Source organism: Monosiga brevicollis, genomic scaffold (assembly GCF_000002865.3).
Source record: "Monosiga brevicollis MX1 MONBRscaffold_28 genomic scaffold, whole genome shotgun sequence".
Lineage (NCBI taxonomy): Eukaryota > Choanoflagellata > Craspedida > Salpingoecidae > Monosiga > Monosiga brevicollis.
Genome location: NW_001865065.1, coordinates 60,924 through 72,280, shown reverse-complemented (window position 1 = coordinate 72,280; position 11,357 = coordinate 60,924). Strand labels below are relative to the sequence as shown.

General features: G+C 54.2%; 2 protein-coding genes across 2 annotated transcripts; one reads left to right on the top strand and one right to left on the bottom strand.

The window, feature by feature from the left end:
* Window positions 1–360: 360 nt before the first annotated feature.
* On the top strand, window positions 361–6,263 carry MONBRDRAFT_28652 (uncharacterized protein; the record flags this gene model as incomplete). The annotated part of the gene is made up of 13 exons (XM_001749155.1): window positions 361–432; window positions 1,152–1,241; window positions 1,363–2,148; window positions 2,250–2,414; window positions 2,606–3,270; window positions 3,558–4,395; window positions 4,537–4,672; window positions 4,770–5,095; window positions 5,250–5,312; window positions 5,383–5,540; window positions 5,704–5,803; window positions 5,877–5,951; window positions 6,042–6,263. The coding sequence occupies 13 exons, from the start codon at window positions 361–363 to the stop codon at window positions 6,261–6,263; spliced, it is 3,696 nt and encodes a 1,231-aa protein (XP_001749207.1).
* A 426-nt stretch (window positions 6,264–6,689) lies between these two features.
* Window positions 6,690–8,741, bottom strand: MONBRDRAFT_33963 (uncharacterized protein; the record flags this gene model as incomplete). The annotated part of the gene is made up of 7 exons (XM_001749067.1): window positions 8,652–8,741; window positions 8,419–8,551; window positions 8,080–8,334; window positions 7,684–7,932; window positions 7,012–7,509; window positions 6,822–6,915; window positions 6,690–6,739 (listed from the first exon to the last, which is right to left on the bottom strand). The coding sequence occupies exons 3-7, from the start codon at window positions 8,158–8,160 to the stop codon at window positions 6,690–6,692; spliced, it is 972 nt and encodes a 323-aa protein (XP_001749119.1). The 5' UTR covers window positions 8,161–8,334; window positions 8,419–8,551; window positions 8,652–8,741.
* Between the last annotated feature and the right edge of the window lie 2,616 nt (window positions 8,742–11,357).

Below are 11,357 nucleotides of genomic sequence, written 5' to 3'. Positions count from 1 at the left end.
GTGCGTAGTGCATGTCCGAGCACGAAGACGCGGGAGCTGACCTTGGGGGGATGCGTTATTGCATCACGATGCTTCATAGAGCGATGCCTTTTGGCGCAGACGCGATTAAAGGACCAGTGGCCGCAGTCGCAGCAAACAGCGCTGGGAAAAAAGGTGGTCAAATTTTCGTTGGCATGTACAGGATGGCTTTCAATGTAGTGCGCCATCAGCGGATCGCCCTTGCGCATTGAGCACACACATCCTGGCGCAGGACAGTCAATCCAGTTCAGAGAAGGAAAGCACTCGGAAGGGCGGCGGAGATCGGGTGGAGTGGAATGGTGCGTTTGAACATGGCGTTGCTCATTGGAATCCGAGACAAGCATGTTGCAGATTGCACAAGACACCGGAGAAGGAGTCGCCATAATGGCTGCACGCAAAGAAAAGAAAGGCAAGGTGAGATGGTTCACGCATCAATAAATGGCAGCGCATGCGAGGAATGAGGAAGGGTGGGGACTCACCGTTGAGGAGAAGGAAAATGCAACGGAAATTGTAACGGAAGAACGAATCTCAACGGTAAAACCATAAGGGATGACACTTGGTACGTGACCGAAGTTGTCTCGATGAACAGGTGAAAAAGTGTCTCCGATCACAATCAACAAACACGCACACACACACACACACACACACACACACACACACACACATGAAAATTAAAAAAATTTTCCATCTCTCTCTCTCTCTCTCGTGCGCGCGCGCGCTTCTTCGTTGAGCTGTGTCGCGCTGGAGGTTGAGCTCGGCGGGGACGGGAGGAAGGGATCGATCGCGGGTGTGGGGGTGGTTGTGGTGGCATTGGTGAGGGGGTGAGTGCATGCCCTGAAGGTGTCGTGGAAGCTCTTGTACGCAAGCGAAAGAGAAGGATGATCGGCCGCTAAACGGGACTTGAGCGCTTTGTCAAGACTGTGGAGGCAGCGCAAGGACGCGCCATGGCCAAGGTCTGCTCATCGCTGCGCCCACCATTGAATCACTGACCAGATCAGCTTGGCTGCCTTGATTTTGAGACCCTACCTCTCTTTTTGTTTGCCCCAAGTCACCTCGCGCTCTCCTTCATCATGTGTTGTCTGGCTCAACGCGTTCTCGTGCCCCGCTCATTTTATGAATAAAATAATAACCAGGCTCATGCCGTCAACGTCCTTTCGGGCCGACTGGCTTCACCACACGGCGCCCCAGACCTCCGTGCCTTTCAACAGGCCCTTCGCGCAAAGGTTTGCTTCTCCTCTCCCGCTGGCAAACCTCATCACCGCTTGGCGCTGTGGCCCGGTCTTGTCCGGAATCAGATCGACTGCATTGCTCTTACCTCGTCTCGTGACGTGACTCATCCTTTAGATCCAGCCCGAGGAATTGCTCAACGCCCTTGCCCCTGGTGGCGAGTGGTGGCAACGCCACTCAGTCCCCGCTCAAACTCACCATCTGCGTGATGCTGGTGCTTGGTTGCAAGCTCATTGGCAAGCTGCCCCCTTTGATCTGGCTGAGCAACTTTTGACCGTGCTGGGTGAAGGCCGACGCCAGCGTCTTCACCTCATTCTTGACGCCGAGAGCTGTGGTGCCCCGCTCAAAGACACCGCTCTTTGCCTCCACATTCAGGAGGCGGCCCACACATATCGCCTTCGCGTGCGCGTGACCTTTGTTGGTGAGCCATCGCCCACCTCAAAGGCCTGTCTAGAACAACTCGCCACCTTGGTCACACTCCGCGTCGATCAGGTGGCCCCGGTGCGCCACGGGTCCCGCTCCAGGACACGTACTCGTCCGTCCAGTGCCAATGCCAATGCCTCTTCTGCCCATTTGCCCGGCGGACCGCACACCATTGCGCGGCCTCAATCAGCGTATCGTGGTATGAACCGATCAGCCTCAGCCCACCAAGCTTCAACACCGCCTCGACCACAAAGCGCCACCCGTGGTAAAGACCAGGGTCCTATGACTGGGGCCACCTGGCGCAAGCTTTCTGTTCGCATCGCCAGTCTTGATCGGGAACTTCTGCCCACCGTCAAGACTAAACGCTGGCTGCGCCAGCGCTCGCTCAAAGCCTTGGGTTTGACACTCTTTCAAGTTGCCACCTGTGATTGCGTTTTCCGCGGCTTTGCCATGGATGGATCCACCCTTGCCCTTGAACATGTAGGTGCCCTCACTTCCGACCTACAATGACCCAGCCCCACCCCTGCATATCTTGCCCTGACCTTGCCTGTCCCCTGATGACCCTGTGATGCCAAAAGCAGGCGCAACGATACATCAAAGTTAGAAGCGGTGACGAAGTCGTCTATGTCGAACCCCATTCCATCAATATCCGCGCCTACCGAGCTTGTCTACGCCGCCTCTATCAAGTCTACCTGGCTCGCCTCGAAGCCGTAGCCATGGCGTTTGCCTCAAATGCTGAGCGCCAGGTCAGGCCCCGCCTGTTTGATCCCGTTGATTTTTTTCCTTCGCTTCGTCATGATTTTCCTTTGCTTTCTTGCTTCTCATTCCATGAGTGCTTTGTGCCTTCACTCACTTCATTTTTTTCCCACTGCTTGAATTATTTGCGCCCGTGACATCATAAAAGCAATTTGCTCATATCCCGGCCGCACTACGAGAGGCACGTTTGCTGGATCTGGCCCGCGCTATGAACGAGCCGGATATGGCACTCATGCTTGCCGAGCTGGAGCAAGTCAAAAGCATCGAGGATCAATTGTCGCGCCTCTATACAGGCAACTCAGCCCGTCCCACCGAGGCTGTGAGTGGCATGTCCTCCGTGGCCAGCTCAGCCTCGGACGCAGACGATCTGGACACTGAGGGACACACACCCTCGATGGTCGATCCACGTCACGAAGATTGGCAGCTCTCCAGCAGTCTTGTTCATGCCGTCAACCTCAGAGCTCATGAGCCGAGCTTGGTTGTGTCTCAGTATTCGGATGAACATCTCCACGTGACCGGCACTCACTTTGAAGCCGAGCAAGCCGTTATAGCTGAGCATCCGCTCACTGGTCGGCTCTTGTCTGCCGTGGTGGACAACGGCCCGCCCAAGAGTGCAAACACGGGAACGGCAATCTCTGTTGCGCTTATTTTTGACGGCGACCATCACGTGTACCAAGTGTCACCAGCCAAGGTGGTGGTGGCCATGGTTGCTCGATCTCTCTCCATCAACGATGCTTGCCTCATCCCTCGCCCTGACACGGCCCACGAATACCTCTTGGCCCGGGTTCTGGAAATTCATGAGGCGGGGCTCAACAACACTCAAATCGGCTGCCAAGCGATGGACGGGTAAGCCTGACGCTCCCGAGGCCCGAAGCCGTGATGGTTGCTCTCGCCACACACACACACACACACACACACACACACACACACACACACACACACACACACACACACACACACACACACACACACCACGCGCTTGACGGCGTTCTTGGTGTAATTTTTTTTTTTTTCTTTTTTGTTTGTTTTTCTTTTTCTTTTTTTCTTTTTTTGATCACATTGTATAGTGTGCGTGAATGTATTGGCCGCTGCTTTTGATGATTCGTGTGCTCTCTTGCGCCCACCTCCTCCAGCCATATTTACTGGCATCCACTTGATGAAGTGGCTCCCATGACAGCAGAACAACACGATGCCCTGTTACACAGTCTCCAAGCACGCGTCCAGGCTCGGCTCGAAGGACTTCTGACGCAAGCACAGCAAGACTCGGCATGGGAAGCCGGCCAGCACACTGATACGGAACCAGATTGCACATTGCCGCTTCGTTTGCCTCCCCACGAGTCCCCCACCACCCCTATCCTCAACGCAAACGTGCAGCGAGAGCTACGGACGCGCTCCACAAGCATGGGCAAAGACGCCACTTTGGACACGGATGGAGACATCGGCTCAAACGGTTTCCTGGATCGCTCTATTGTGGCTACCACGCAAACTTCCAATGCTTGGCTGGACAATTCGACGCAAACTGAACGCGATCCATTTGACTCTAGCTCTGCTGTGCCGATTGGAGCAAGCTCAAAAACAGACGCAGCCATTTCAGCGGGAACGCTGGCCTGGTCAGAGCCCGGACCTCGGTCCTTTATCAACACTGAGCTTGAGGCAACACACACGGGCTTTGAAGCGACAAACCCCTCGCCCCATGGTGCGGCACCAACCCTCAGTCCTCAACCATCAGAGCTACTTTCCCCTGGGCTGGCCTCGCAGTCTATTCAGCACACCCATGTCGCCCGTGCTTGGCAAGTGCAGCCCACAGTGCAGTCTTCTACTCGTTCTGAGCGCGAGAGCACGCAACAACGCACGCTTGGCATTTTGTTGCCGCCCGTTCTCGAAAATGGTGTCGAGGGCGAGGTGCTTGCCGAGGCTGAGCAAGCAGGCCTCAACATTGTCTATGTCCAGCGCGTCTGTGTTTCCCGCTCGGTCTGTGCCACCTTGCCTTTTGCTTGCTTCACGTCCTCCCCGATTTTTTTAAATGCCTAGCTTGTTTTGTTTGTTGGTGATGCGTGGGAATTATTGGTGCTTATGGCTCACACGGGACATCACGCGTGACTGGGTTGCCAGCAAGTGGAAGCCCTCTATATGGATTTGCACGATGCGACAACGCGGCAGCACCTGACCGAAGTTTTTCATGGAGGCGCTGCGCTTGTGGTCGTGCTCGAGGGGCCTGGCGCCATTCCCACCTGGCGCCAACTTTGTGGTGGGTTTTTGCCAAGCTCGACCTGCTACTTTGATCTTTGTCCGACCTCAGCCCCCTCTTACTTATTGGTTGTTGGGGCTCTTGATCACGTCGGCAGGATTGGGGGATGGGCTCGAAGACGCACACACGCTGCTATATGCAGCCCCCTCGCGGCTGCACTATCAACATGCGTTGGACACCCTTTTGGGCTTTGAATATCAACCCTTTGGTGCCGCTGGTCCACGAGAATGGAGGGTTGTCCATGCCACGGTGCAGGACGTGCAACACTTGGCCATGTCTGAACCCTATCTGGGCCAAGACGTCTTCTACCGCCACAGCCTCGATGGTCTTTTCCATCGAGCCGTCTTATCGAGCTACCTTGGCTCGGGTGTGTTTGTGGGTCACGCACCCGCTCAATACGGCTCTACGCGCCAAATCTTATTGGTACGTTACTGGAAGACGGGGCAGATGGAACACTTGCGTCAATGGCGTGCAAGTGCATGTCAGATGGTTTTGACAGTCTTCATCCTGGAACGCGCGATTCATTCTGCATCGCCCTTCAACTCTCACCTGTTTCTGAATGGTTTGCCGATGGTAGGCCAATGAGACCTTCTTCCTCTGCAGTGCCATGGAGCAACGCCCGTGCAGAACCGGTGACAAGGTGGGTGTGCAAGACCACATGTACCCGTGGCTGAAATTGAGCAATCTCATGAGCGCGCTGTGGACAACAGGTTCTGGCCACTCACCCCATGATCAGCGATACTTGGATACCAGCCCGCGTGGAAGCTGATGTCGACGCAGCAGGCACACTTTTGGTGATCTACCCAGATGAGACGGCTTCGTACCTGCGAGACGTAGAGGCCCGGGTTCTCCCCAACCAAGACGAGGCGTGAGTCGAGCTTGCAGTGCCTTTCTTTCAATCTCTTTGTAAAGTCTTGTGTGAGAAGTGTCTGTGTTTATGCATTCGTCGGTTTCCAAAAAGCTATCCGTGTTTGCAACGCTAACACATTTCCATTGCCTTTGCCTTTGCTCATGCCTGACGACGGCCACAGTATGTTTGCAGAGTTGTGGAAAACGGCTATGCAGGCTCGACTGCGCTACTGCGCTCGGGACGTGGTGTGCCTTGATCCACACTCGGGATACTTTTATCCTGTGAGTTACCGGAACGAGATTGTTCATGCTTTTTTTTTTAATGTTGAAGTGACACACTGTGTTGCATGGCTAGGCGATCGTGACGGCTACCGACGACTTGTTTGAATTTGCTGTCGCCCTGGCTGGCACGGTTCCAAACCAGACCACAGTACGTATTTGTGGGGTCTTGCGCAGGATATGGGGGCTTGCAGCTGAAGATGTATTCATTATGTAACCCCTGGCACCTACTCTTCTTCAGTCTGCTAGCCATATCCTGGTGCGGGCTGCGGATGCTGTCTTGCGAGAGGGTGATTGCGTGGCGGCCCCTGTCGCCGACAAGGATGGAGAGCTAGAGGACGCGTCGCAAGATGCGTCTGCCACCGATGTGCTAGCACCTGCCAAGGTACGTTGTTGGCACAACCTTGTTGTTCGGCAGCGTGAATTCCCAGGCTCATGGTATGATGGTGGGATACTGACATAGATTGACCGGGTTGAGGGGTACGGGTATTATGTTACGACGGAAGTCGGGATTTGGTCGCCTTTGATGATGTGTATTGGTGTAGCACGGGCACGTACATGCGCGCCGTGCAATGCATCGGACAACAAACGGCATGACTCTACTTTCCAAGCCAATGCACCTGCTTGGCTGCTATTTTGGCGTGGGTGGGGGGGGTTATTATGGTATATTATTCCTTTGTTGGCTTTGGTGACAGCACCCCGAATGGGGTGGCGCCAAAGGGATAGGCACGCGTAAAGGGTTTGGTGCAAATTGATGCTGGGAGGTTTTAGAAAAAGTACAATGTCGCGTGCGATTGGGCCTATCCCATACATAAAAGCCTTTGAAGACACCACACTCAATCGACGAGCAGTCGATCACAAGCAAACACGACATGACCCGAGGCCATTCTCAACTGCGCTCGAGCGCAGTTTTGGACAGATGCAAAGCTCCCATGATACCTGCGAACCATTTCGAAGGACAGAAGTTAACGAGGAGCCGCAGGGCCTTTGCAATGAGCCTGGCGAGTGGGGTGGAGCGTACCGGCATTGTTGCCCCAGGTAGAGGGGCGGATGACCTCTTCAGGACGTTGTAAGAGCTGCTCCACGTCAACATATCCGGCCAACAGTTCCAGTGTCTGTGGCGATAACGAGATGGCGAGTGTTGTAATTCAAATGTGAGGTGTGGGTGCCAACCGGCTGGATGTGAAGGGAAGAAAAAAGGTTGAGCTTACCCGAGCGCGGACTTTGTCAAAGAGGCAAGCGCGGAGCATGACGCCTCCGGAAATGACGATGGCTTGGGGAGAGACCGTGAGCAGCAGGTTGGCGCAGGCGTTGGCTAGGGCGTCCGCAGCGGCGTCCCAGATGAAATCATCATCATCAAGGTTGGCGAGTTCTTCCTGCGAAACGCCGCGGCGAGCAGCGAGGGCGGGGGCAGAGACGAGGCCTTCGACACAGTCCTTGTGGAAGGGACAAACGCCCGCAAAGGTTTCTCCGGGCTGACGACGAATAAGCATGTGGCCACCTTCTGGATGCAAAAGACCGTGGACTGGTTGGCCATTGATAACCAGGCCGATGCCAACACCGGTGCCAACAGTGATGTAGGCCAGGGATGTCAAGCCGGGATTGGTGGCGTGGAGGGCCAGGAATTCTGCATAAGCAGGGGCGTTGACATCGGTATCAAAGAGATGTGGAATGCCGGATGGGCACAGCGTTTGCACCACCTTGGCATTCTAAAAGGGGAAGAGCAGGGGCATGAAGGCAGGGTAGCGTGAGGGGCAGATTCGTCGACGGCAACACAGCACGGCATGAGGAGGCGGGGGGGATCCTCAGCAACTCTTGGGCGTGAGAGAATCGGGCGTGTGTTTTGGTGCTCAAGGCTGGCGCTGTCTGGAGCAAAGACAAACCTTCCAAAAGGGCTTTGGGGTTGAAGTGATACAACCGTACTGGGGGTGGGAGCGATCGGGTTGGATGGGACCAAAAGTACCAATGCCAAGGCTATCATATTTTCGGGCATCAAGCCACTTGCGGATGGCAACGAGTGTCACCTCGGGCTTTTCGGTTTTAAAGGTGGTACGCTCGACAATGTTGTCGGGTCGGCCAACGGCGATGGCTGCGCGCCAGCTCGTGCCACCGCCCTCGACGGCGGCATAGACCTAGATGAGAAACAAATGAAGGGGATGTGATTTGGGGGTCAGCGCAGGGGATAGAGGTGAGGGCAGAGAGGGTTGTCATTGAGGGCAGAGGAGAGTGTCATTGAGGGCAGAGAGAATAGTCATTGAGGAAGTATTGAGATGGCATACCGTGGCTTTTGGTGGGGTGACCAGGCTGGCCAGAGTCGCCAGGCGATCGGCAAGCCAAAACGGAAGTAGAAGCATGGCCATGTTGCAGGGAGGGGCGGATCAGTTTTTTGGGGCTTGCTTGAGCAAATCAAGACTTAGTAGAAACAATCAGGCAATGGACGCGTAAGTGGCGTGCTTGCGTCGGCGGGTCGCGGCCCCAGCTTTTGTCGGGTAGTAGACGTAAACGGCCAGCGCCAAGCACAAAACGCCGAGCGTCTGTCAACGGAAAAGTGTGGTCGATGAGGACTGGGGTTGGCCAAACTCAAACCAAGGATTGGGAGGAGGATCCCGAGTACGTACCACACTAACGGCGATTGTGAGAGGTTGGTCAATCACAGCCGACATCCAGCCTTGAAAGGTGAGAGTAATCCGCTCTTCGAAAACGGCAACAACGCACGATTGGATCGCGCAAGTTCGGTCCTGCTGTCAGGGCCTCCGTGAGCAATCCAAAATCAGATACAAACAACCCCATCCCGCCCGGAAAAAGGCAGGGCTGGGAAAGAAATGAATGCCAGGTACAACTCGAAACATACGTCAAATCCAGCAGCAGCCAGGATCAAAGCCGGGCACGCTCGGGGACGGCTACCGGTTGCGATCGATCGATCTCGCGCCGTCTTGTCGCGCACTCCAGAACTGCTCTTGTCAATGCGCACGCACTTCCCAACAGCGATCAAGTGTGCTGTTTACTTCAGATAAATCTGCATAAAGTTATATTGTAGCCCTTATTAAATCTTCAAAAACTTTTATTTCTACGACAAAATCAGCTTGGCATGCACTGAGATGAGGGTTATCGTCACTGGTTGCGCCATTCACAGTCCTGCTACCACATGTCAGTCCCTTTCGGGGGGGGCTAATTTCTTATGTTCATAGGGCGAAAGCTCCTTGTTTTTTCACACTTCTCTATTATATATTGCTGCTGCTATTACTACGAATGCTGCTGCTAGTGCTACTACTACTGCTACTAATACTGCGAATACTGCTATTACATGTACATGTACTACTACCACTACTGCTAGAATACTCACTACATGTACAACCACTACTGCTACTATTACTACGAAAACTACTTATGGGCTGGCTTTCACATTTGGCGGTGGCCCGAGCAAGCCACACTTTTTTTCGTTCGCAAGGCATCTTGGCACCCACCTTTTCCTGGTGAATAGCGCCAAACTGTATGGTCAAGTATGCTGGCCTTCATCCCATTGCCATCCCATGCCCCCCGCAGGACGGGAGACTTGAGCCACAACAACCGGCCCCGCCCGACCTGCAGGACTCCGATCCGGACACTGGGTCGGTTCTAAATATATCCTGCAGGTTTGGTCAGTGTCATTTGATTTCATCCATCACCAGGTCAAGTTGATGTTGGGCGGGGATGGCCCACTCGCTTATGCACGTGATCGGCTCGGAGGGAGAAAGGGCGAATGTGACGATCGGCTGGGCATGTGCAAGCACGTTCTTCTTGTTTTGTTGAGGGCGAGCAGCGCCGGCATGTGCGGCCGAGCGGCAGCGCAAGTTTCTTGAAGCAAGCAGGGAAGGGGGAATCATCACACGTATCAACCCATCCAAAGCCATCTGAGGAAGGCAAGGCTGGGTGACGAGAATCAACACTTTGATGCAAGAAACCAGCGTTGCTGAGTGAAAAGAGGGCTTTGGTTCTTGCTGGCTGTGTGCCCTTTTTTGTTGGGCAGCCAAACGAGCCGATTTGAACCCCCATCGCACGAGCCAATACATTGGGGTTGGGTCATTGATGTAAAGAATCAGCTTTGGGGCAGAAGATGAACAAGAGGGTGCGTGGCGCGCGCAGAGCCTGTCGTCTGCACCGCCAGACCATGCCCCTCCCGATTGAGACGGCCTCGCTCACACGATCGCATTTCGGTTATTCGGTTGTTTGTGGCCGTGTCGTCAACCGCGGCGCGCGGATCATGCCGCCCAACAAGAATTTAGAAGGAAACCAGGGCGAGACTGTGGGTGGGTTGGATGCCGATGGGCGGAAGCATGGGAATTCGAGTCGCGAAATGTATGATGGCTTCACAAGCCACAACAAACCCACGGTTTAGCTTGGTTTAGATCTACGGGATGGTGTATGATGTGGAGCGCATGTATGTCAAGATTCACGGGATGGGCATTGGAGAGCGTTTCGCTACCTCAACGCCCCACAGTCACACGAACCCAGTCACAACAGGGGCTCGAGTCTCCTGATTCGATCCTTCTTCGTGTGGACATGACAGGCCGACGTTTTGTTGTAGCTATGGCTCTTGACAGTTTCTTGTTGTATCCTTTGCTGTTGCTGAAGTACCCCCTTTTCGTTTACCCCTTGGCTCCATACCGACCTCATTGCACCATACCAACCCACCTGACCCGCAAGCCAAGCCACCACAGCAGACCAAAAAAAGAATCTGATTGAAATTTCTTTTTCGAAAATTTTTTTTTTCAATTCATAAGGTGATAAGGGCACAGCGAACAAAAGAGATAAAGTTAGTCTTACCTTTTGGACTACTTCGCGCGAGCGATGTAAGCAACAACAGCCACAGAGACAGAGAAGAAGATGGAGTAAGAGGACAGAGATAGAGATGAAGGCAGCAGTGGATACGGGGAGAGAGATGGTGTTGGAGATATCACCACAAACACAGAGGTAGACATATGGGAATCAGAGATGAAGATGGAGACGGAGATACATCCAGAGATAGAGGCAGACCCAGAGCTTCAAGCCAGAGACACGATTCAATCTGTACACCCATACATAGGCAAGCACCAAGGAAAAGCCCCAACATCGTTGATCGCCCACCCCTCCTACTTGACGGTAGATGAATGATGGTCTGCCTGTCTACCACACCACCCCCCCCACACACACACACACCTGTGTGACCATCTGCTGCTCGACCCCCCCTTGTCTTTTGCTTTTTTTGCTTGCGGCTCCACGAGCTTGAGCTGGCTCATTTCACTCATCAGACCGAGGTGGGTAGATGAGTGCCCGCCAATCATTCTTCCCGCATCCCGCATACACACCACCTGCCCACGCCTCTCCCACCAGACGCAGACACACCGTGCTCGCCGTCATGTGTACGGCGCCTCGCACTATTTATTGTCGAGGGTTCGGCTGCCATCACCTGTACGGGGCCCAGGCATGTGCACATGGTGGCAACCAGCAGCACACTTGTAGCTCTCCCCTTCATGATCACCCTGTTCACATCTACACACTCACTCACACGGTACCGTACACATACACATCTGGACCTCCA